Source organism: Scylla paramamosain, chromosome 32 (genome assembly GCF_035594125.1).
Source record: "Scylla paramamosain isolate STU-SP2022 chromosome 32, ASM3559412v1, whole genome shotgun sequence".
Lineage (NCBI taxonomy): Eukaryota > Metazoa > Arthropoda > Malacostraca > Decapoda > Portunidae > Scylla > Scylla paramamosain.
In genome coordinates, this window is record NC_087182.1 from 1,804,536 (window position 1) to 1,831,095 (window position 26,560).

At 41.7% G+C, this 26,560-nt stretch overlaps 2 protein-coding genes across 4 annotated transcripts in view; one reads left to right on the forward strand and one right to left on the reverse strand.

Moving 5' to 3' along the window:
* LOC135089008 (para-nitrobenzyl esterase-like) overlaps window positions 1-26,560 on the forward strand; it is a 54,640-nt gene that overhangs the window by 6,408 nt on the left and 21,672 nt on the right. The window contains exon 2 of one of the 3 annotated variants that reach the window (XM_063984130.1): window positions 21,745-21,763. The exons of the other annotated variants lie outside the window; for them this stretch is intronic. The gene's annotated coding sequence lies outside the window, so the exon portion shown is untranslated. The remainder of the gene's footprint in view (window positions 1-21,744; window positions 21,764-26,560) is intronic. 3 annotated transcript variants of the gene reach the window in all.
* LOC135089010 (oxygen-regulated protein 1-like) lies at window positions 259-26,213 on the reverse strand. The gene is made up of 9 exons (XM_063984132.1): window positions 25,460-26,213; window positions 21,619-21,827; window positions 20,332-20,468; window positions 13,444-13,501; window positions 10,441-10,607; window positions 7,367-7,518; window positions 5,556-5,940; window positions 4,885-5,179; window positions 259-3,634 (listed from the first exon to the last, which is right to left on the reverse strand). The coding sequence occupies exons 2-9, from the start codon at window positions 21,760-21,762 to the stop codon at window positions 3,452-3,454; spliced, it is 1,521 nt and encodes a 506-aa protein (XP_063840202.1). The 5' UTR covers window positions 21,763-21,827; window positions 25,460-26,213; the 3' UTR covers window positions 259-3,451.

Here is a 26,560-nt window from a genome sequence, read left to right on the forward strand (position 1 = left end):
TTCAGTCCCAAGGGATCAACGAATATGTTCTGGTTACCATTAGAGGATTTTATTTACTTATTTACTTGGGAATTATTATTATTATTATTATCATTTTCTAGAGAAGACGGTAAAATTAATCCATTTCTCTATAGTGCCTTTTTTTTTTTTTTGTGCTGAGTCAGTACGGAGCTTTAAATGAAAACTGGACAAATATATGGATGGGGATGCGGTGGAAAAAGGTAGCCGTGTTTTTTTTTTTTTTTTTATATAGGGACTGCTTAGTGCCGAGTCAATACTGAGTTTTTAATTAAAACTAGACAAACATACGGATGGGAATACAGAGGAAATAGCTATCCACGCTTTTTTTTCTTTTTTTTTTCAAACAGGGAGTGCCACGTATAGACCTTATGATTTCTTGCATTTTCCCTTATTTTCCCGTGACTTTATATCCCAACCACATCTTTACTACCCTATTCCAACCTACACGAGATGCCTTTTAGACTTTACGAAATTTGGGAATTGTAAATACTTCACTAGCAGCTTCGAATTATCAAGCAAGAGTGCAGTTGAAGAGGACCAGGAGTAATATTTTTCAGCGTCTGGTCTTGGGGTCCTTTGCTTCGTCCTCATTCAGCGCCACTTTGACTCGCCTCCTCTCCCCTTTGAGCCTCGAGCACTGAGGGTCGAGGGCTGGTTGGATCTGGGCTGAGTCTGGCTTAGGGGGAAAGGGGCTTAAGGCTGCACCAGACACGTGAAGGACAGCTCGGAGGGGGATGATGTACTCTGAAGAATAGAACCCTCGGCATCTTGCGTAATGGTGGTTCGGCGTAGTGATGATATAAAGTGGATAGTAGAAGATAGGGTTCGAGGGAGGTAATGTGCTAATGCTATATCTTTCTCTGTTTAATGGTGTAGTAATAATGATAGAACAGATAGCGATGGACAAGGTAATGTTGATCCTATTTCTGCTAAATGCTGTGGCGTAATAATGACAGAAGAGAGAGCAGAAAGACGGGATTTGAGAGAAGTAATGTTAATCTTTTCTCTGCTAAATGGCGTGGCGTAGTAGTGAAGAAACACAGTAGAAAGATAATGTAATGTTAATTCATTCTCTCTTAAATGGTGTGGCGTAATGATGATAAGAGATAACGAAAGACGGTTTGATATATATTTTTTACGAAAGGGAATTCACGTCGTTCATATGAGATAGTTTAATGTTAATTCTTTTTCGTGGCGTAATAATGATAACGGTAATGATAACGATATTGGTAACGAAAGACGATTTGAGAGAGATACATTTTTTTTTACAACAGGGAATTCACGTCACTCATATAAAGCTTTCCAACTTACCAGCGAGAAGGCAGCACGTAGCAATGAATTAAATCTTGTGTTCCTTACAAAAGACGAAGGAAGAGATCTGGTTGTCGATACATAAAGACTAAGGAATAATAGAGAAAATTATATGAGCTTCACTAGTATTACTGCTTAAATCGGTGGTTTATCAGAGAAAAGGCAGCACGTGGCAATGACTTGTCTTGTACTTCTTACCAATAACGAAAGACATGGTGATCAAATACATAAAACTTTAAGGCTTCAGTAATAACAATAATAAACGGAATATTGCAAAGTATATATATGTTTATTTTCATTAAATAATTACAAGGTTCATTGTGTGCATGTTATATAATTATATACTTGAGCATAAGACTGGATTCTCCGTGTACGGCAACAACCACTCGTGCTTCAGAAACAATGCCAGGAGAGGCTGTCATCCCGGCTGGCAGTAATAGACACACCATTACTCAAGTATTAACGTTCATTTAACTACACCATAACCTCCTATAGCAGCTATCATCATATTTGTATGGAGGTAATGCATTTATAATTATAAACTGCACGAGATTTGACACTTCCTCCTCAGACTACGTAACTACTTAATGCTTACTAACTATCCAACTACTTGTATAATTTCTCCCTGTAACAAATATCATACTTGTCTGGAGGTAATGCTTAGTTTGTGTATGTGTATGTATATACTGCATGATGTCTGACACTCCTCCCTCAGACTACTTAATGAAATTCTTAAGTCTTGCAAGGGTGAACCAGGCTAAGGAGGGAGTCTTTACAATTGAATTACCCGTTTATTGGTCAATCCTACATGAATGACCTGTATTCCGAAACGCTGCTCTCCCACCACGATCATTTTCAAAGGCCACAGAGATAATTAGCCGGGTTCTCAAGAGTGTTTCTCCTGTTAATAACGCATAAATCCTGTTAATCTATCACCAGAACCATAAAAAAAAACATCCTTAAGGACCGGTGTTACTTCAACTACAGCCTTTTGAAAGTAATCGATGAACGGCCAGAAGTGTTTCAGAATATGGTGCAATGTGCGACTGTCAGGACAATACACGCCCCACGTATTTCCGAAGTCTGGAAGAGTAGGAGCCAATCACTGTTGAACATGTTAGACTGGTTTAGGTTCCGAGATTAATCTGTGGCTAGTTTCGGAGCTACAGCCAAACGCATGTTTTCTCATAGACTTCGGAAAGGCGCGCCCCTACATGTGCTTTAGACTCAAACTGAACCACACTAATTTGTAGCTAGACCCGCTAACCACTGAACCGATGGAAAAACTGTACAGAATACAAGAATTGCTACTGAAACCTAAGGAAAATTGGACAGAAATTCATACAGCAATAGATCGCGAAAGATATACTACAGTTCACTCATACTGGCAGAAAGACCCGCTAACCATTGAACAAATACAAAAAAAAAACTATACAAAATACAAGAATCACCGCTGAAACTTACAGGGGATTGAATAGAGACTCGTAAAGCGACGGGAAAAATATACAGGTTCACTCATATACTGCTTAATCCCACGAGAAACAATTTGTACACTGCCAGAAGCGAAAAACATTAAAAAATCTTACTGAAGCCTAACGGGAAATCGGACAGAAATCCACATAGAGTCGCCAAGAATGCACAAATTCACTCGTACAATTCTGAATCACGCCAGAGAAGGAGAAACAATTTGTACACTATCAGAAACACATACACGGAGAAAAACCTCTAAACGTAACGAAATTCAATACAAAATCAACACAGCGTCACAAAAAGTACATATTCACCATTACACACCAAACACCCTTGAATCACGCGACAAAAAAAAAAAAAAAAAAACATAAAAAAAAAAACTCAAACTACAGGAAATCAATACGAAACCAAACCAGTCACAGGAAAACATACAGACGTACATACACTCTTCATTCACGCGAGGAACAACTTATCCACTACCCCAGAAACAAAACACGAAAAAAAAAAAAAACACCAAAAAACTTAAACAGATTCAATGAGACACAAACACAGCGTCACAGGAACCCTTAAACGTAACCTTCACCAACAGAAGTACAGTAACACCCCAGCAGGACCAGCAGGCCACACCACGCACCTCCACCCGTCGCTGTCACGCCACAATCTCCTCCTGCACCTCAGTGGCATCGATCATATCCACCGGGAGCTCGATATTAGTGGCTGAGGACTCCAGGACCTCTTGCGCTGCGTAGTCCTTGCGATGTTTAGCTTTGTATATACCACCGTCATCCGTGTCATAGTCCACCTCTCTTGCTTGCGTTGCCGGGCGAGAGAGCTGCAGGATGGAGATACGAGAGGCGGATGAAGGGAGGAATATACGTGGCAATGAAAGGGCAATGCAAAGAGGAAATGGAAGGGGTAGGAGAGAGAGGGTGAGAGAGGAAAGGTGAGGGAAAAAATAGGACTGTGAGATGAAAGGAAGATGAAAACAAGGCTATATGCGTGGTAGTGAAAGATGCAAGGGTAATGAAATGAGATGTGTTGGGGAGAGAGAGAGAGAGAGAGAGAGAGAGAGAGAGAGAGAGAGAGAGAGAGAGAGAGAGAGAGAGAGAGAGAGCAACTGTCTGTGGTGCGTAAATGGCAAAAAAGTAATGAAATCCAAAAGAGTGAGCGAAGATAAAAGACAGTGCGAGGGAGCGCGTTAATGAGAAGGAGGAGGAGGAGGAGGAGGAGGAGGAAGATGGAAGAGCGTGTCTGCGGAGTATTTTAGGATGAGGGAAGGAAAAGCCACGTTCCTACTTTCCTCTTTCCCTCAAACACTTTCCCTCACCAAACGTTTGCTTCGAGAGAAAATGAGAAAATCGATCTGTATTCTCTCTCTCTCTCTCTCTCTCTCTCTCTCTCTCTCTGGTACTCAGTCTCCCCTATAGCCTGTATGCACGAGAACAAACATTAGATAATACAGCAACGTACTCTCTCCATTTCTCTCCCTTCCTCTCCTCTCCCTTCTCTCTACTGCTCTCCTCTCCCTCTCCTCTCTATTTCACGCTTCCTACATGAATACTGATACTGGCTGCCCGGGAATCACTGGGAATCACTGCACTGCTCTGGTTGTTGGAATGTTGAGGATGGGTTAATGTAGATCAAAAGCCTCTGTGTTTGTTTTGTGAGTACTGAAGGTGTCTGTGTAGGGGATGGTGTTAGTGTGTGTGTGTGTGTGGGGTGGGGGAGGGGGTTGTTGTTGTTGTTGTTGTTGTTGTTGTTGTTGCTTCAGTTTTTATTTTGTTTTCTCTTTCTCGTTTCTAAGTGTTTCATTTCTCCTCTCATTCGCAAAGCTCCATTTTAAGCCTGTTTCTTTTTATTTTGTTGGTTTGTATTCTCTCTCTCTCAATCTCTTAATCTCTCCCTCTTTCTCTCTCAGCTTAACAATCACAACACTATTCTCATCTCACAACTGTACATAATTTTAAGCATCCTCACTAAATTTTATCCCCTCTCCATGCAACATTACCTCACTACCACAGCGCTGTCAAACCAACCAATCAATCATCCATCACCAACCTTACCAATCAACCTGACACTCACTCTGGTCTTCGCTCTAAACACACTGTCAGGTCGGTCCTCGTCGCTAAGTAGAGAAGCGTGGCCACTGTCGAATATAGAAACCCTTGATGTGGACCTCATCTCCTCCTCCTCGTCGTCCTCCTCCTCTTCCAGTCTCCAGAAATCATCATCCTGGTCGTCCTCCTCCTCCTCTTCCTCCTCTGCTTCTTCTTCCCCTTCCCCTTCTTCTTCTTCAAGGTCGTCCTCGTTCTCCTCCACAATGGGCGTGTGACGGGGAAAGGTGGAATCGTAGAAGTGGTACTCAAGGTCGTCAGTGCTTTAAGAGAGAAAAAGGAGGTGGTTTTAGGTATTCTGAGTCGAGTCCCAAAGGTGTTATGAAAGTTTCAGCCATGTGCTCGTAACTCGGAATGAAGGTGTGTGTGTGTGTGTGTGTGTGTGTGTGTGTGAAGGGGAAGGAGGAGGAGGAGGAGGAGGAGGAGGAGGAGAAAAAGAGTGCAAGTTACAAGAGACAAGAAAAGACGCACCGCAAAATCTCTGACGTCCCTGAGAGAGAGAGAGAGAGAGAGAGAGAGAGAGAGAGAGAGAGAGAGAGAGAGAGAGAGAGAGAGAGAGAGAGAGAGACCCGAGGAATACAGTGAACAGAGGGAGAAACATGTGGCGTGGACGAAAAACACCGAAAAACAAACACTAACCTGCCACCAAGAACTATTACTGGATTGTTCTCTTCTGTGTTCTGTTCCTCCTCCTGCTTCGTCTCATCTCCTCCTCCTGCATACTCCTCCTCTCCTTCCCCTGCCCATTCATCCCCCGGCCCAATACTTTCTTCATCCTTCACATCTTCCTCCTCTATTTCCTTATAATTTGCATAATATGAGTTCTCTGCTTCATCTTCAAATTTATCTTCACTCTTCCAGTTCTCTTCATCATCACTTTTCCAGATATCTTCTTCATCTTCTGCAGTCCACCTTTCTGTCTCCCACTCTTCGCTTCCAGTCTCTTGCGAAGGTATGGAGGCTCCTGGAGTCTTACTAAGTCTTTCCCCGGGGGTGCGGGAAGAGAGGGACCACCTCTCCACGCCTGGAAGGAGGGAGAGAATTTATTGGTCTCTGTTTTTGTAGAGAAGTAAAAGAAACACAAGACAAAAAACAGCTCTTCTTTATTTGCTTGTTCGTTTGTCTTGTCCAGGTGTGTTTTTGATAATTTGTCTGTAGCACCTGTAGTTTAATTGGGATTCAGAAATCGTGGAGACCCAGAAATCGGGGTTCTCAGAAATCGGGGCACTCAGAAATCAGGGCACTCAGAAATCGGGGCACTTAGAAATTGTGGAACCCAGAAATCGTTGGACCCAGAAATCGGTTGACTCAGAAATCTTTGGACACAGAAATCGGGAGACTCAGAAATCGGGAGACTAAAAAATCATGGACTAAATAAATGGACGATTTTTTTTTTTTTTTTAGACGAAAGTTCGATAATTTTCAAAACTTTTTTCCCTCTCTCTCTCTCTCTCTCTCTCTCTCTCTCTCTCTCTCTCTCTCTCTCTCTCTGCTAATTTAGGTGCTCAGGCCGGTGAAGTACCGCTGCTCTGCCACCCTCGTTAGCATTCAGCCGCGGTATTCAGGCGATCCAGGCGTGGTGGGACCGTCCATGGCATTGCAGCTCATTCACTTTTTATCACCTCGCCTTTTAGAAGTTCACGCGTTGAACGAAAATGAGGCTGGAGAGAGAGAGAGAGAGAGAGAGAGAGAGAGAGAGAGAGAGAGAGAGAGAGAGAGAGAGAGAGAGAGAGAGGAGGAGAAGGGGGGAGTGCATCTACGTATTACCAAAACAAGACACGAGTTCTTTATGTTCTTTCCCACGCAGTGCCTCAATTCATATCCTCGTTTTCTTTTCCATCTTTCCATTTTCCCTCACATCCCTCCATCACTCCCTCACTCACTCACACGCCCTCTTCCGACCATTACTTGTCTTTTCTTGCCTCCATTTCCTCTCGTCATTCATGTTTCTCTCTGACTTTCACGTTTTCTATTGCAACTTTTGTTTCTCCCTTGCTCACAGCTTCCTCTTCCTGTTTGTAGTCAATATTCTGAGGCACTACTGCGCCGCTCCTCCACTACATTGAAAAGGCTCTAGTAGTCTAGTAGTTAACGTTACATTGGTTTTTAAGGCTGTTTTTTTATGGTTTTAGTGACAGATTAGCAAGGTCATTACATTATTAACAGGGAAAACAGTCTTGAGAACCCGAGTAATCATCTCTGTAGCCTTTGAAAAATAGTCACGGTGAGAGAGCAAGGCGTTTCAGTATACGGGTCTTTTTGACATGTTACAAGGGTTTTCAAGGGTATTTTGATAGTTCTATTGACAGATTAATAACATTTCTACATTATTAACAGAAGAAACACTCATGAGAACCCGCCTAACCATCTCTGTGGCCTTTGAAAATAGATGTGGTGAGAAAGCAAGGCGTTTCTGAATACCTACAATGGTTGGCCTGGTACACACTCACCAGTAAAGGCAGCAGCACCATCATCCACCCCTAGCGTGAGGTCCCCGTAGTTACCGGGCTGGAAAGACTCCCACTGCCCCGCCACTACGTAAGTCCCGTGGTTAATGAGATCCTGTGGACTCTGCACTGGGTTTCCGCTCAGGTAGAATATTCTGCAGAAGGGGGAAGGAAGGGTTTAAGACCGGTGAATGCGTGTTGCTGCAGTGTGAGTCAGGAGGGAGGGAGGGAGATGGGTTGGTAGGGAGAGAGTTGGATAGAAAGGTAAACATGTAAGCAGGTAGGTAGATAAATTGTTAGATATACAGATAGAGAGGTAAGTAGATAGAGGGAGATGTAGATGGACAGGTAAACATATGGAGAGGATGGATAGATAGTGTATATAAATAGATAGATAGACAGGATGGATGGATAGATGGATAGATAGATAGATAGATGATAGATAGATAAATAAAGAGAGAGAGAGAGAGATGCACAGGTAGACATATAGATAGACAGGATGGATAGATAGGATATATAAATAGATAGATAGACAGAATGGATAGAGAGAGAGAGAGAGAGAGAGAGAGAGAGAGAGAGAGAGAGAGAGAGAGAGAGAGAGAGAGAGAGAGAGAGAGAGAGACTGACCAAAGATAAAAGCAATGAAGAGATAAACCCACAAGAACTTTTAAGGACTGGGAGAGAAAAGCGATGATTGGAGCGGACGAAACATTAAAAAGAACAGAAATAGAATTACCAGAGAGAGAGAGAGAGAGAGAGAGAGAGGTGCGGCGGAATGCAGTGGGTGAGATTCAAGTCTGTGGGATCAATGGAGGTAAATTGGGGGAGGAAAAAAAGTGAGATTTGATCCCCGAACCTGCAAGAATTTTAGGCTGAATTTCAAACCTTCAATCTTTCCTGCACTTAATACCTTATATTCTAGATAATTGGTCCTAAATGCCTTATACTACATAAAATCGAGCCTAAATGTCATACTCTAGAAAATTAAGCCTATTGGTGTTATAGACTCAACATGTAAAAAGAGAGAGAGAAAAAAAAAGAAAAGAGAAAAAGAGAAGAGAAAAAAAGTCTTCATTACGTATAAATAATTTCTTCACATTAGTAACACTTGCATGAAAAATTACTTATTGCTTCTCATCTATCGTGAGTGAAGTTTTATTTGTGCTCTCTTTTTCCTATGCAATTTATAAGGACGTAAAAATATAAAAAAAGATAACGAAAGTCCTAAGAAGACGTCAGGGCTACACGTGACAGTCTCAGCATGTTATATCTAGCTGTTACTTTGCCTTGGCCTATGATGGAGTGAACATCCTCGTCTTTCTTTGCATATCTGAAGGAGACAGAAATGTTTGGGTGTTGAAAAGAAGTTATTTTAAATTTATCTTTTCTTACAGACTATTTATATCTTGTCAATCTGCCCTTGCCCTGTGATGGAGCGAATATTCTTATCCTTATTCGTATCTGAAGGAGAAAGAAATACTTGTGTGCTGGAGATTAAATCGTTTTAAATTGGTTTCCTTTATAGACTATTCACATTAAGCTGTTCATCTGCCTTGCCCTGTTATGGAGAGAATATTCTTGTGCTTATTCGCATCTGAAGGAGAGAAGAAAAGCGCGTGTTTGCGGAAGAGAGATCAGTTTAAATTTATCCACTTCCGAACAGTATGGGGTTGCAGATTCCCTTGATTAGCGCATTCAGACAACATGCAAATCAACGTGGAATCGTATTATTAAATGGTTTGGGTTCTCATTAGGATTACTCTCTAAAGCCACAGAGATGATTAGTCAGTTACTCGTGTGTCTTTTTCTTTCCTGTTTGTTGCCGATGCAGAATCCTCGTTACGCTTATGGAAGGTCATGAAAGCATCCTTGAAAATATAATGCCTTGCACCAGAGTCTATTAAAAGCTGTGACAAGGTGTGCAGTCTAATAATGCGGATTTTAATCTTAGAATATAGTTAGGTGATGTAGTTTTGAAAGTGTCGAGTCATGAATCCTTAAAAATTGCAATACTTTCCACTGGAGTCTGTTAAAAGTTGTGTCAAGATTCCATGCAGTTTAATAATGTGAATTTTGACCTTAGAATATGATAAGGTATAGTAATTGTTTAAGTATCAAGTATAATATAGTATAGGGATGCATTTGTCAAGGTATCCAGTCGTGAAAAAACTTCCATGAAATCTCCAATACCTTCACAAGAGTCTATTAAACGCTGGTAACTAGACACCTTACAGTTTATCAATACAGATCCCAACCACAAAATACATTAAGATGATGCAGTTCCAATACCTTCCACTACAGTCTATTAAGAAATGGTAACAAGCCTTGCAGTTTAATAATGCCCATCTCAACCTCGAAAAATATGATGATGCAGTTCTCCACAATACAGGTACATTTTGCTACGTGTCAAGATTATTGTGCAGTGCGAGGCAAACTTTGTGTGTGCCGGTAACCAAACACAATGAGGCATCTGACACGTGGCGTATTTCTCCTCCACATTCCTCGTCCACTGTGTTGTTATTCACTCCTCTCCCTTTAGAACGTAAATGAAAAATATGCCTGCAGCTCGCCAGGTAAACAGCCATTCAGGTGAGGCTCATTCGTGGAAATTAATATACAAGATAAGAATTCTATTTGCGAAACTGTAAAGCATGTGGTGATGTACTGTACGCACGTTGTTTGGCTTTACCCTCTCTCTCTCTCTCTCTCTCTCTCTCTCTCTCTCTCTCTCTCTCTCTCTCTCTCTCTCTCTCCTTCCTATGTGCGCATGCGTAAGAATACGTCACTCCCCGTGCAAATAAATATATAAACATAACCTGTACATATTTAAAACCCTCGTATTGACAGTACGGTGCAGTATAACCATATTACTTACTGCTACACATTTAACCATTCCACATTGAGAGCCAGATTCCCACGTACAGTAATGAAAGAACCCACCCACTTACCCAAGATAAATAGATAGATAGATAGATAGATAGATAGAAAGATTATTGACACAGTATAACTCCAGTAACTATAACAAACTCCTTTAACACCAAACACACACACACACACACACACACACACACACACACCTTCTTATGGGACCGTTCGGGATGTCTGAGAGTCTGTCGAGGGCTTTCTCCCAGTTTTTGTAGTCCTCCGCATTAAAAGTGAAGGGATAGGTGCTGGTGTCGTCTCCATTCCTGTAGACAGTGACTCTGAGCTTGTCCTGACCGTGGAGGGAGCGACGAGAGGGGTTCTGTAGAGAGAGAGAGATAGAGAGAGAATTAGTACTTCGTGTTATCATATTTATTGGTTTTTTTTTGTGTTTTCTTGCTTTTGTTAATGCTATCATGTTTATTGCTCTTCCTAGCAGTGCTTTTGTTATTGTTGTTGTTATTGTTATTGTTATTGTTATTGTAGTTCGTAATTTTTATTAATCATCATTATTAATTTTTCTCCCATTCCTTTTCTTCATCGTTCTCCTCCTTCTCCTCCTCCTATTCGTCCTCGTCTTCTTCATCTCACCTTCCTTCCTTTTCGTCCTCATCCTCTTCCTCCTTTAAGTTAGCATCCATCATCATCATCATCATCATCATCATCATCAACACATTTTATATTCCTCTTATCAACACCACAATTCTACGTAACAAACAATTATTAATTTTCTACTTTTCTCTTCTCTCCCTCGTTTCATCTGCCTTTGTAGCACGTGTGATGTGTCAAAAGTTAATAGTTTCTCACAATTCATCCCGGAAATTAGTGTGGGCTTGGTTTAATCTCTGTAATCCGGCAGTCATTGTATAACACGTTAGTTGTAAGTTGCAGTTTTGAAGGCAGTGTACGTACAGTAAATGTATGTGTGTGTGTGTATGTGTGATTACTGTTATTGTTAATGTTGCTTCTGGTGTTGTTGTTGTTGTTTTTGTTGTTGTTGTTGTTGTTCCCATACTGTAGTGTACTGAAAAGGAAACGCGTATATTAACAAGTATATATATATGTGTGTGTGTGTGCGTGTGTATGTATGTGAGTATCGTGATGCAATGCCGTAGTGATTCAATTCTGTGTGGTGTTGCGCGTCCACGTGTTTAAAATTTCACGATGTATTCCGCTCTGGTGTGGTTTGTGCGGGGGAATTTTTATTTTATCCTTTTTTTTTTTCCCCGTGATGTTATTTGTTAAGCGTTGTAAAACTAGCGTGGCGTGACGAGGGATGGTTGAGGGTGGGTGGGAAAATGTGACGCTGTATATTTGTGGTGTTTGATGGTGTGGCGGGCTGTGGCATTGTCTAGTGTAGTGGTTGAGTGTGGTATTCCTTTGTGTGGTGTTTCAGAGTGTGGTGCTGTCTGTCATGGTGTCGTATTACTCAGGTTTCAAGATTAGAGTAAGGTTCGTGTGTTTGTCGAGCTCAATATATTTTCAGCATGACGTGGAAAGGTGTGCGATTGTGTGTCTTATTGCGTCGTGTAATGTACCGAGTGTCGTTCTAATTGTGGCGTGGCTGGAATAACATGTAGCGGCCTTGGTGTTGTGGCGTCAGGTAGAGTGAAGAAGAAAACGGAGAACAGTGGCCCTTATTCAAAAACACTTTGCTCTCTCACCACGGCTATTTTCAAAGGCCACAGAGATGACTTGTGGGTTCTCGAGACTGTTTTTCCTGTTAGTAATGTAGAAATCTTGTTAGTATGCTTTTTAAACTATAAAATCATCGTTGAAAAGCCGTGTGACTTCAACTGGAGCCTTTTGAAAGAAGTGGAGGTGCAGCGCTGAAGTGTTATAGAATAGTCTTCGTAGTGAATGGCGTAGTGAAAGAAAACGGAGAACGGTGTCTGGTGTCTGGTGTCTGGCGTGAGTCGTGAAGTGTACAGGAAAAAAAAAAAAAAAAAAAACGCATCTTTAGCACGTGTCGCAACTTTGAACAGCAGTGTCGCGGCGTGGTGTGGCTGGGCGCGCATGAGTGGAGGTAGCCGTGGGAGGCGCAGACAAGTGATCAAAGCGCGTCAACACCCACAGTGCCTCACGGTAAACACGTCCTTCACGCGCGAGGTCACACGAGACGCTATTTTTTTCCGATACTGTCAATTTTTATTAACAATCTTTCATCGTGGAGCGAATCAGACATCTTAATAACCTTCCCCTTGAATATTTCCAAGCGTTTCTTTTTTTATTCTGTTTCTAACTCGAGGCGGCAATATTTTGTTATTTTCAGACTAAAAAAATTGGATTCGTGAAGCTTTTGTCCGTGTTACGTTATTTTTTGCGCACATCAAAGGCGTTGTGTTGCATTCTGTTCTCTTTTGCGTCGTCACTAGAGCCCCCACCAGCACTACCACCACCACCATCACCACCACCACCACCAGCACAACACTTCTGCCTATCGCCACGACACGAAGCGATGGAATAACAAATTACAAACGAATACACTAACTTATTTCGCTTGTGGAATTTTGGGAGATATATTTTTCCTCTCAATGCAGCTGCTCTGTTATTACTCTTACTGAACCTCTCGAAAGGCAGCAAGAAGAAGAGGAGGAGGAGGAGGGAGAAAACGAAGAGGAGGAGGAGGAGGAGGAGGAGGAGGAGGAGAAGATGAGGCTCAGGATAATTGGCAAAAGCTCATTTAACTCTTCAAAAGAAATGAGAACTCCTGAGTGTTGACAGTCCAAGAAATTACAGCGGATGATCTTCAGAAATACTTGTAAAGGGCAAGAGTGTTGGCATATTTAGGATTCCCTTCTTGCTGGAGGTCAAATACAGACAGGACTTTGCTGGCTCTCCTCGCCGCGCTACGAGTCGGAGTGTTTAAAAGGGAAATATTCATAACCTGAGAAATTAAAGGGTCAATACGCTTAGGAATTCGTATAAACACAGACCAAGTATACCAGCATAAATGTGCAAAGGAGGATAGAATAATGTAGGAGTGAGGGACGCACACACACACACACATACACACACACATACGTCAATACTGCACACCTCCATTTGGCAGAAGAGGAAACAAACAATTACTCAGCTTATTCAAGTCTAGTCATTGAGTTTCCTCCGATATAGATGAGAGTGAAAGAAATGCCTTGCCTACAGCACCCACTACTTACCCTGCTGTGTCCTGTTCTCCTCGTCCTCACCAGCACCGGCTTTCCAATGTTATCGTAGCTGCAAATTGGGAGACAAAAGGAATAGTTAGAGGTACAATGAGACCCAGTGAGGAGAGAGAAATGTAAGGATGCGTCGGTGATTTACGTGAAAGAGAATAATGTGAGGTATAAAAGAGAAACGTTTTTTTTTTTTAGGTTAGACTCAATGGAATTATTAACAGGTCAGAAAATGGTGAAGATATGGTGTGAATGGATGTGAATGCAATCTCAGTCTTTCTTTTTTTAATAGTTTCTTTTCTTCTACTTTCTTTACTTTTCTGTTCACTGTAATCTATCCCATATCTTCTTCTTTCTCCTCCTCTGCTGCGTTGTTTGCATTGCATATGCCTTCTTTATTGACCACATGCCTCCAGTGGCCTCGCCTCTTCCATGTCGACGCACACACACACACACACACACACACACACACTCGTTTCCCGAGGCAATAAATGTTCCCCTCTACACGCAAGCCAATTAATGATTAAGCACACACACACACACACACACACACACACACACACACACACACACACACAGTACAACCACTAGTACACACCACACACTAACAACAAAAACTACTACTTCTACTACATCTACTACTACTACTACTACTACTACTACTACTACTACTATTTCTACTGTGTGATTTTTCTTGAAGGTGAATACGTGGAGAATAAGTCTCGTGTGTGTGTGTGTGTGTGTGTGTGTGTGTGTGTGTGTGGGCGAGCGCGCCAAGCCACAACACAGGAGGACTCTGTGAGCTAAAAACACGATGGAAAATAAAGCCTCAGATCAGAACTCTCTCTCTCTCTCTCTCTCTCTCTCTCTCTCTCTCTCTCTCTCTCTCTCTCTCTCTCTCTCTCTCGCCCAACTCTCGTCTCTCAGCCATTATGACCTAAAGACCACCTCCCATCTCATCCTCGTCTAGCTAAATGCCTGTCACGTGGTCTCTCTCTTAGGTCAATATCTTAACTTTCGTCACACTTTTGTCTCGTAAATCTTCGTAAACGGATCAGCCTCACGTCAAGTTATCTCATATCCTCCTTGTGATCTTAATTCCTTCGCTCTTCGTATCTGGAAAATCGGATTAAACTTGATAAATTGGATGGTTTTTAATTTTTTTTTTCTCGTGTAATCATCTGCATGAGTTGCCTTGCCCTGACTGTAACTGTGTCAAGGTTAGGTTAGGTTTGGGTGGTGAGCGGCGCAGCTGTCTGTGGTGGGGTGGCCTTAGTGACGCGCCGAGTAAAGCTCCCCACGATCGGGTCGAGGCTGGGTTTATGTTTGCCTTGTTATTGATTTGGTTACTCGAGGTTGGCGGGGGGACTGTTATTTTTGTGGTTTGACACATGATTTTTTTTTTTCTGTGCCTATTTGGTTGTTATTCTTTACGTTTTTGCGAGTAAATAACACATTTTTTCTTTTGGCATATAGATAATACATATATTTTCTTTTCTTATTTGCGTGGTATTATTTTTGAAGTTTACGAGTACATAACATATATTTTTTTTATTTCATGTGCTTTGTTTCTTTTGACAGATAAATAACACATCCTTTTTTTTTTTTTTTTTTTTTTTTACTTAAGTGAATATTATTTCCGTAGTTTTACGAATACATAACATAATTTTTCATTACTTATGTGGCTGTGCTGTTATTCTCCTTAAAACAAATAGATAACACACGAGTTTCTACGTTTTCATTATTGCTATCTTGTGCATATCCACCGTACCTTGCCTGTGGGTGTATTGTGTGTGTGTGCCCGCTCATGTGTGACTTTATATGAAGCTCCGGTCGTGTGGAAACTTGTACGCATAATACTTTTGTGTGAACCGCAGCTTATTCTTTCATTTCCTCTCATTTAAAACTATTCCCGTAAACGCAGCCATGAATCTAAAACCAGCGCTGCCAGATTCCCCGCGCTTCCACTCCGGTAAAAGCGAAATTAATTTTTATAAATGATTTTTTTTTCTCATCATGCCGCGAAATGGGCGTAAAAATAACCACTATTTGCATTATGGGGGTGAAGAGAGAGAGAGAGAGAGAGAGAATTTCACTTTACTAGATAGAGATATGAAGTTGCGTGCGGACAAAAAAAAAAGGGTGGGGAAGAATGATTTTACATAACATAATTTGCTTTACATCGATGAGAAAATTGATGTTAGAAGTAGTAGAAGTAGTAGTAGTAGTAGTAGTAGTAGTAGTAGTAGTAGTAGTAGTAGTAGTTGTAGCAATTATTGTTGTTGCTGTTGTTCTCTTCTATTTCTTCTTCATCTTTTTCTTTTTCTTTTTCTTCTTCCTCTTCTTCTTCTTCGTCGTCATCGTCATCTTCTTTTACTTCTTCATCTCCTTCTTATTCGTCATCTTTTTCTACTTCTTCTTCTTGTTGCTATTGTTACTGCCCTCCATCCCTCATCTCTTCTCTAACAAGTTCCTTCCTTTCCCAAAACAGATATAAAGAGGAATTCTTCTACTTCTTCTTGTTACTGTTGTTGAATCGCTCTGATCACAAACCTTTCCCCCTGTCCTCCGTCCCTCTTCTCTAATAAGCGCCTTCCTTGTCCAAAACAAACTTAACGAGGAATAAAGGGAACAGAGGCGAATACTTTAAATGTCTTTCTGGTCCATATCTTCATTCGTATGTATTGAAAGCCCCGCCTCTATTGGTCTACTTATACGCAGACCGAATAGTAGTCGTAATAGTAGTAGTAATAGTAGTAGTAGTGGTGGTGGTGGTGGTGGTGGTAATAAAAGATAAAGGAAGGACATGAGGTAGAGGAGGAGGAGGAGGAGGAGGAGGAGGAGGAGGAGGAGGAGCAGGAGGAGGAGGAGGAGCAAGAGGAGTTTGGCTATTTATTTCCCCGTACTGAAGGTCATCAAATTCCCTCCATTAATTTTTACTCTCTCTCTCTCTCTCTCTCTCTCTCTCTCTCTCTCTCTCTCTCTCTCTCTCTCTCTCTCTCTCTCTCCTCTCTCTCTCTCTCGCGTTGCCCAGATACAAGGTACACATTACTAGCTGTACTGCATTAAATTTGTATTCATGCACTATGTGGCTCGTGAGCGAAGTGAAAGCTGGTGAATCCTCTCGTGTTTTGGTCTATTTTTTTCTTTGTTTCGTCTTCTTTTCGTGTATTTCTCGCTTTACTTCGCTTTGTCATAGTAGTGAGTGAGTGAGTGAATTTTTTGAGTCTTTCATGTTGGTGGTGATGGTGTTGGTGGAGGTGGTAGTGGTGGTGGTGGTGGTGGTGTTTGGGTTTCTCTTTTTTGTGTTTTTTGTTTGTTATTGGTGGTAATGGTGGCGGTGCTCTCTCTCTCCTCTCTCTCTCTCTCTCTCTCTCTCTCTCTCTCTCTCTCTCTCTCTCTCTCTCTCTCTCTCTCTCTCTCTGCAGGCTGCAACTAATATTTATGTGACAAAGGAAATTCTTTACCATCAAATGCATATTCCTCCTTCCCTCTCCTCCTCCTCTTCCCTCCTCTTCCGTTAGTTAGAGCGTAATTGCACATCTGTCTCCTGCCTAGAAGCGGATATATTTTCCTTATTTCCCTCATTACAGGAACCGTTCAAAAACTTCTCGTGTTTCCAAAATTTTCCGCTACGTTGCTGGAAGAGGAGGAGGAGGAGGAGGAGGAGGAGGAGGAGGAGGAGGAGGAGGAGGAGGTTTTTTCCCGGAGATAGAGAAGATTGAGAAAGCTGAAGAGAGGAGGACGTGGAGGAGGAAGAGGAGGAGGAAGAGGAGGAGGAGGACGAGTTGAAAAAAAGAGGAAGAGGAGAGGGCTTTGGTGAAGATAGAGAGGGATGAGAAAGCCGAGAAGAGGAGGCGAGAGAAGAGTAGGAATAAAAAGTAGGAAGAGGAAGAGGAGGAGGAGGAGGAGGGGGAGGAGGAAGAGGAGGAAGAGTAAATAAATAATGGTTGATCTAGTTACGTCACCAATCTTCCTAAGGTCTTTTTCTCTGTAAATGTCAGGCACTCTCTCTCTCTCTCTCTCTCTCTCTCTCTCTCTCTCTCTCTCTCTCTCTCTCTCTCTCTCTCTCTCTCTATGATGCTGCGGGTCTTCACTCTTCATCTGACGAAGCCAAACACTTCATAGCCTAGTGTAGTGCTTAAAAACTCCCCAGTATTTGCTTAAAGGAAAGAGGGAACACGCAGAGGAAGGAAAACACGAGGGATTGAAAGATGAGAGAGAGAGAGAGAGAGAGAGAGACTTAACCCCAAGCACCAAAGGGCAATGGATACATATAAATGCTGGTGAAATATTTGGGTGAAGGGAAACAGAGAGATTTGCTGGTGTGTTTCTCTCGTGTTTTGGGGTATGAGAGAAAATAATAATCGTTGTGATGAAAATAACAGATACGTGAGATGAAAATAAAACTGCGGTTGATGTAAGGCATAAGGACATTGGGTTATTTTCTCTTTGTATACGAATTTAATACACCGTTACCTAGATTGCTAAATAAAAATGGTCGTAGTGATCAAGATAGCAGATATGTAGGAAATAAAGCCACTATTGATGTAAAGCTTAGGCACATTGCATTATATTCGCGTGTGTTTATCCTGACAGAAACTTTTAATACCCCGTCGCATACGTAGTTAAAGAATAAAAGCATATAAGAAAATAACAAAACCACAACTGCTATACACAAACTTCACAAACATTGCATTATACTCTCAAACGCTTCTCCTATAACGAAAACTTAATACTACACCTACATCGCTAAAAAAATAAATAAATAAATAAAATAACCATAGTATAGAAGATAATAACAAAACCACTACAGATATACACAAACCTCCCAAACATCACATGATATCCTCCAACATTTCTCCTGTGGCGGAAACTTAATACCCCTTTACTGACATCGTTATCTAAGTGAGTAACGCAAGCATTAAACTTTCCCGCATCATCTCCATGTAAGCCTCGAGGGGAAGAAAGTGTCAACATCTCCCCATCCACTCTTTTATGCAGGAAGTTAGCGAGGGACGAAAAAGTTTTGTGGTCTATCAATGGAAGACGAAATGGGGGAACAGGAGACGGGAGAAGGGGGAGGCAGGGAAGAGAAGGCTAGGAATTACAGTGATAGGACCCCCTGTATATATTAGAGGTATTATAAAGGGTGTAATGATGTTGCTGCGCCGTCCAAGGTAACTGAGGGAGTGTGTGAGTGTGTGGTTTGGTGAGGCGGCTGCGTGTTGCTGAGTTGTGAAGGGAAGAAATCGTCTGAGGGAACTTTGTGTAGCGTGAGATGCTGTTACTTCTCCAGAGTTTGAGTCTGTAAAAGTTTTCCTTACTGGTGTTGGTGTTGGTGGTGGTGGTGGTGGTGGTGATGGTGGTGGTAGTGGTGCTACTGTCACTACTACTATTACCACTACAACTATTGCTACTTCCTCGTAATTTTTGTTGCTACTGTTGCTGCTGCTACTTCTGCTACTACTACTATACTACTACTACTACTACTACTACTTCTACTACTACTACTACTACTACTACTCCCTCGACGTATTTTTTGCTACTACTACTACTACTACTACTAATACTACTACTACCACCACTACTACTACTACTACTACTGCTGTTGCTGCTACTGCTACGCTGCCACCACTACTACTACTACTACTACTACAGTATTACCACTACTATAAATATCACAAGAAATAAGAGTTTATTTATATACTCAAATATGAGCTTATTTACATTTCTCTCTCTCTCTCTCTCTCTCTCTCTCTCTCTCTCTCTCTCTCTCTCTCTCTCTCTCTCTCTCTCTCTCTCGCTCTCGTAATGGAGAGGAGAGGCAGTAACAAAATATATACTTCATTTTCCGCTCCAGTGACGATGTATTTGAGAGCTGGTTATCCTGACTTGGCCTGGAGTTGTGAAGCTGAGGGATTCTCTCCATTCCTTCCTCCTCCATTCCCTCCTCCACGACTCCTTCTTTCTCCTATTCCTCTTTCGTCTCCTGCACATTCTCTCCTTCTTTTCCTTCATTGCTTTATTTTTTTTCCTTCATTGTTTTCGTTTCTATCCTATTTTCGTTCATTCCTGTTATTCGTTTTTTATTTCCCTCTGTTTTTGTAGTAGTGGTGGTAGTGATAGTAGTAGTAGTAGTAGTAGTAGTAGTTGTTGTTGTTGTTGTCTTTTGCTAGTTAAATTTAGTAGTAGTAGTAGTAGTAGTAGTAGTATCAGTAAGTTTTGTAAGTGCTTTTGTTTCTCCCCAAGTGACTAATGCTTTCACAGTCAATACCTTCTCAGGAAACTAAATTCCTTCTCCTTTACCTCCTCCTCCTCTTCCTCATTGCTCCCTTACATCACGCTGCTCTAATCCCACTCCTGTTGTTCCTATTCCATTCCCAGGTCCACATTACCCTCAAACTCCCTCCTTGTCTTTGGTAATATTCTAGCTGATAATATTCTGTGGAGGCGCCTCACGTTATTCCCCTATCGGTCAATCAATCTTCCCTCTCTCTCTCACTCTCACTCTCTCCCCTTTCTCTCCTCTCTCAGGGCTTGCACAATAACACAGGCTCAGGAAAAGAATAGGTTTCCCCTCTCCCTTCTGGAGCTCTCCCTTTTCTCTCTCACCCTAAGTCTTTCTTTCCCTATACGCCTCGTTTCTCTCGTGTTCCGGAGTGTTGTGTTTCTGTCTCTGTTTTTATGTCTCTCTCTCTCTCTCTCTCTCTCTCTCTCTCTCTCTCTCTCTCTCTCTCTCTCTCTCTCTCTCTCTCTCTCTTTCAGGTTTTTTTTCTTCCTTTACGTCGCTGCACGTCACAGCAACACACACACACACACCACACACACACACACACACACACACACACACACACACACACACACACACACACACACACTCACACTCACCCGCCCGGGATGTGAATGAATCCTTTGCGACCTGCCACGACGTAAGCTTCATGAGGATTGATGGACTCTATGCTCCGGATGGCAGTGCCCGTGTTAGGAGTGTGTATGCTCCTCGCCGTGCCCCACACTGCGTCCACCTGCGAGGGAGAAAGAGAGAGAGGGTGGGGGTCGGGGAAGGGAAGGAAAGGGAGAAGATTAGAAGGAAGGAAGGAAAGAAAGGAAGTTAGTGAGAGAGAGAGAGAGAGAGAGAGAGAGAGAGAGAGAGAGAGAGAGAGAGAGAGAGAGAGAGAGAGAGAGAGAGAGATATAATATATGGGTTATTTACGACTCATTGTTTGTTAAATGCTCCTTACATTTTACTATTATTATTATTATTATTATTATTATTATTATTATTATTATTATTATTATTATTTACTTACTTTATTATTCTGATCAAAAATATATATATATAAAAAAATCAGAACACAGCCAGATTTTTCTCTATATTTGTCGACTCCTTTTATTTTCTCTTTTTTTTTTTTTTACTTCATTTTAAAACCTCACAACCCTCACCCTGACATTCACATTTTTTTCTCTCCCCGCCCTGAACTCCGAAAGAAATATACCATCCTGTCATTCCAGATCCTCCCCCACACACATACACACACACACACACACACACACACACACACACACACACACACACACACACACACACACACACACACACACACACACACACACACAAGCCTCCAACAGACACACCCAACAGTAAACACGCACGATTTTTTAAGACTTCAGGTTAAGTAATATGTGGGTCTAGAAATGACAAAATCTGATTCAAATTCCCTTTATTACGAACAGGTATATGAAACTTAATAAAAAACATTAGGTACAACAAATGGATACAACTTAAATATAGACAAATACATACAGAAAAGCCCAGTTATCTAGTCTTAGTAATTAGATCTAAAAAGCCAAATATAGCTAAAAGAATAACACTAGGTAAATACAGCCAGGTAAACCCAAATAACAAATAAAAATGTTTAAATCTAAATAAAGAGAACTAGGAAACTGACAATAAGTAAATACAGACCGGCAAACACCGCTAGCTAATCCAATTAATTAAATCTAACTGGTCAGATAGAACTAGGAGAAGAACACAAAGTAAATACAACCAGGTAAACACACCCAGGTAAACACAAGCAAATAATCTGGTAGGCTTCTTCACTGGGCCTTTCCCTTGGACAGTACCCCTTCTTACGTAAATAAATAAATAGATAAATAAACTAAAAACACACGTACCTTAGTTGTAGCCTCCGCCAGAAGATCCTCCACGTTCCTGATGTACCGTGGGTTGATGGTGAAAGGAGTGCCAGAGTAAAACTTGTCACCACTACGGTACAGCACGATTCTCTTCCCCCTCGGCAGGAACATGTGGCGCGACATGGTGAGAATGGTGATGTTGGTGATGCTGGTACTACGTTCTCTTGGTTCCTGGTGTTGTGATGAGCCTGCGTGTTGAGATTTAGTGAATTTTTTTACTCTCTTTTTTTTTTTTAGTTGTTTATTGTATTGTGGTGAGTGTAGTGTGGTGAGGATGGTGACAGTTGTGATGCTGGTATGTTCTGGTGGGTGGTGGTGTGATGAGTCTGCATAGTGAGTCTTAGTGTAGCTATTTTTTACGTTTTTCATTGTATTGTGGTGAATGTAGTGTTATATGGCTCGAAATGATGAGGATGGTGAGGATTGTGATGCTGGTATGTTCTGGGGGCTGGTGTTGTGGTGAGCATGTCTAGTGAGTCAAATTATATCGAGGTATTTTTTCACCGTTTATTTTTTTTTTTATTCATGTAAGAGAGCCACTGTGTTATGGTGAGTGTACAGTGTTTAATGACGCAGGATGGTGAGGATGGTGAAGCTGATAAGCCCTCCTGCGTGGTGACTTCGAGATTAGCGTGTTTCTCTCTCTCTCTCTCTCTCTCTCTCTCTCTCTCTCTCTCTCTCTCTCTCTCTCTCTCTCTCTCTCTCTCTCTGTTATGATGGATGTACAGGGAGCTTAAAAAAAGATTAACTCGATGTGGAAAGGTTACATATGTGCAGCCACGAAGGAGCATAAGTAAAAGTCTTATCACTATCAAAGATGCAAAGATTTCAAACTTTGTTCTCCAGATTTTTAAGTGATAGGAGTTTTATTAATGATCTATTCGAGGTCGCAGTGATAGATCAATTTAAATTCACTTTTTTAAACATACTGTGTTAATATTTTCGTTGAATTTGTTAGTGTTCTGGTGTATTTTCGTCCTCTCTTTACCTCTTCGTCTATATTATTCGTGTATTGATCGTTTTTTCAGTTAAATTTTTCAGTTTTCTAGCATTTTATCGTCACTGACTCTCATATCGTAGTCTTTACTGTGAGGTCAATATATAATAACGATTTGCCTTCTTTTTATTTCTTTGTATTACTTCCGTTCTTTATTCCCTTCGGCCTTTGTGTTTTTGTATTATTGAAGTGTGTGTGTGTGTGTGTGTGTATGTGTGTGTTTTGCTGGTTATGTGGACTATAAGATTGTGTATGTATGCATCTCACACACACACACACACACACACACTTTTACACAAGCCACACAAATATATTTCTTTTCATCATTCTCGTTATTTTCTCTATTTTCTGCCTCCCTTTTCGCTTCTATCTCCGACCCCACCCCCTCCCTCTCCGCTCCCCGCCCCGCTCTCCCTCCCTTAATTAAGAACTTTATAGTATCCTCTTAACTTACTTTTTTTTTTTTTTCGTGAACTAACTCACAACAGGGAGAGGAAAATACGAGTAATTATTATTATCTCTCTCTCTCTCTCTCTCTCTCTCTCTCTCTCTCTCTCTCTCTCTCTCTCTCTCTCTCTCTCTCTCTCTCTCTCTCTCTCTCTCTCTCTCTCTCTCTTTTATAACGTATTTTAGGAAGAGGTTTTCACTTTGCTTTTAGAAAACTCGTTACGAAAAAAAGGAGGAATTCTAAGAGGGAAGGAAGGAAGGAAGGAAGAAAAAGAAGGAAAGGAAGTTAGCTAGAGAAGAACTAATGAGAGAGAGAGAGAGAGAGAGAGAGAGAGAGAGAGAGAGAGAGAGAGAGAGAGAGAGAGAGAGAGAGTGAGAAGCTGTGACTGATAAGACGAATGAACTCAGCATCTGGAGTTCTAGTATTTCACAGTGAAAAATACTCTCACTTCTTCTTCCCCCTCTTACTTCCTCCTCTTTCTCCTCCCACGTCATCACTTTTTCTCCCCCATCCCCCACTATTCGACGCTTCCTCCTCCTTTTATTCCTCCTTTCATTCCTGCGCCATCTCATTACACGCTAAAAAACATCCCTCTATTCACTCTTTAATTCGTTACATTCTCCTACACTTTTATCAACTAACTTGCAGCATCATTTAAAATAACTATTTCTCATGCGTTTGTCTCGTGGGAGTGAAGACTTACCAACGAGGGAGAGAGGGAGAGGGAAGAGAGAGAGGCCAGCGGCAGGGACCAGGGAGAAGAGACGAAAATAAAATGGAAGGTTTGGAAACATATAGCAGTCTTGTGAATGGTGATATTTAGGTCAGTTTGTGCGATCGATGGTTTTCCAAGTGCGTGGGAGCGTCGATATTGGTGTTTTGTGGCGAGGGGTGAGGCCAAAGGGGGAGAGAGAGAGAGAGAGAGAGAGAGAGAGAGAGAGAGAGAGAGAGAGAGAGAGAGAGAGAGAGAGAGGGGAGGGTGGCGGTTCGAGAATGTTTCATAAGTGACTTGCATAAGAAGGAAGGAATTATTATCCGAACATTGATGTATGAATAAAAAAAAATAAAAAAAATACACCAAGTAATCATTAGTGAGATATTCTATAGGTAAACTACTACTACTACTATTACTACCACGTCTTGTAACACTATATGAAAACAGCTCTTAGTGGCATCCCTCTCACTACTACTACTACTACTACTACTACATGGTTCAGCGCTCGTATCATTCCATCCCTCTTGTTATCTGCGCCTCACCATCTCGTCATCTTGTACAGAGTGAGGAATGAGCTTAGAAGGAGTGTTAATGGGTGTCTGGAATGCTCCATTACGACAAGACAGACAGACAGACACACACACACAGAGAGAGAGAGAGAGAGAGAGAGAGAGAGAGAGAGAGAGAGAGAGAGAGAGAGAGAGAGAGAGAGAGAAAGGTCAAATTTACAAACAGAAGAAGAAGTGAAAATATCATAGCCCCTCTCTCTCTCTCTCTCTCTCTCTCTCTCTCTCTCTCTCTCTCTCTCTCTCTCTCTCTCTCTCTGTGTGTGTGTGTGTTATTATGTCGTGCTCTCGTCGTCTTCCTAATTGGTAAGATATCTCTAATAAGTGCGCCACACGCTCCTACGTCTTCCTCTTTTTCCTCCTCCTCCTCCTCCTCCTCCTCCTCCTCTTCCCACTCATTCTCATCCGTCTTCCATATTTCCTCTGTTCTTCTTCTCTTCCTCCTGTTTTCTGTTTCATATCTTCTTTTTCACTCGCAAGCAAAAGTGCTTCTTCTTTTCCGTTTTCTTTAGCACTCAGGTAATTTGCTAAGCTTTACCTGTTCACCTCACCTCACCTAACCTAACCTCATCTAACTTAACCTAACTTAACCTAAGATCCTAACCTCACCTAACTTAACCCAACTTATCCCTAACCTCACCTAAGCTGCCTTACCTAACCTCACAACACCTAAACTAACTTAACCTAAGATAACCTAACCTAACCTAACCTCATCTAAGCTAACCTCACCGAAGTTACCTAACCTCACCTAACCACACCCAACCTAACTTAACCTAATAACATCTATTATGTTGTTTATTTTCACGTGTTTTTTTTTCTGGTTGTCTCTTCCTTTTCGTTCATCATTATTTCTCTCTCTCTCTCTCTCTCTCTCTCTCTCTCTCACTCTCTCTCTCTCTCTCTCTCTCTCTCTCTCTCGTAATGTTCTTGAAAATCTTTTTAATCTGTTTTTTTTTTTTTTAAGGCGTATATTTATTTTTCATCACCGCTCCGTAACTTGCCTAAAAATTGTTTTGAATTTATTGCAGCGCGCGCACACACACACACACACACACACACACACACACACACACACACACACACACACTACTTACTGTTAGCTTCAGTTATCGTTTCAGTTCAATGGAGATTTATTTCAGGTCCCAATATACAACTTTTTCTTTATAACACTTTGCCTTCACTCTTGGTTTGTATTAGTATAGTTATTTGCCTTTTTATTCCTATCATTCACATTTTTTATATTTATTTTACTGTTATTTTTCTTCATTTTGGACTAACTCTTCTTTATATGCGTCCTGTTTCACCCTCACTCACTTACCCATGTACGCACACGCACGCACTCACGCGCATTACTTTCCATGTTGTACACGTGGCATGAATTTTTTATGTTCTGGCAACACTGCTTTTGCGCTAATACGATGTACGTAAATCAGATCTAACTAACTGCGCACTTCATCTCTTGCACGTGTTCTTTTGTTTCACTGTTACTGTCGCGTCTCTAATCTCAAGGCACTGTTTTGGTGTCACTGTTCTTGTGGCACTGTTCAGATGTCACTGTTATGTTATCTCTACTTGTGGCACTGTTCCTGTGGCTCTATTTCCTGGCACTGTTATGGGATCACTTCTACCGTGCCTGCATTGATATTATGGCACTGTTTGTCTGGCACTTCTAGCGTCATTGGTACTGTAGCACTGTGCTTGGTGTCACTGGCCATGCGGCTCTGCTTTAATCACACGTATCACTAATACACTCGGTAACTCTCTATTAACAAATACTCACGAAGAAACGTCCACCGCGGAGACTGTTTACTTTTAGACACTCACACGGGCGACACTCAACTAACTTCAGCCGGGAACCTTTACTACTGATATTCTCGATCCCTCCCTCTCCCCCACCCCTCTCTCTCCTTAGTACTCTCGCCACCTCCCCCCTACAGCCACCACGCCAGCCCTCCCGTCACTCCCAGTCCACCCCCACTTCTTCCAGCTCCTCCATCTTGTCACTACTTCATTCCACCTTTCCTTGCCCCGTTGTATTCCCCCCCACCTGACTTTCCTATTGTCCTTTCCTCACCCCTGTTCTTCCCTCCCCTCCCTTTCCTCCCTTTTTGCCATTATCTTCTCCTTTCCCCTCTCTCTGTCTTCTCTCTGTCATCTTTCACTGTTTCGTTCGTCATTTTTTTTTTTGTCATTAT

What these genes read in the sequence shown, in the direction of transcription:
- LOC135089010 (XM_063984132.1), bottom strand. Translation starts at nt 21,762, where the DNA reads ATGTCGCGCCACATGTTCCTGCCGAGGGGGAAGAGAATCGTGCTGTAC. An exon ending in GTAATAGTTCTTGGTGGCAG is followed by an intron (nt 5,180 to 5,555) that starts GTTAGTGTTTGT and finishes TCTCTCTTAAAG; the next exon opens with CACTGACGACCTTGAGTACC. An exon ending in TGTTTAGAGCGAAGACCAGA is followed by an intron (nt 3,635 to 4,884) that starts GTGAGTGTCAGG and finishes TCCATCCTGCAG; the next exon opens with CTCTCTCGCCCGGCAACGCA.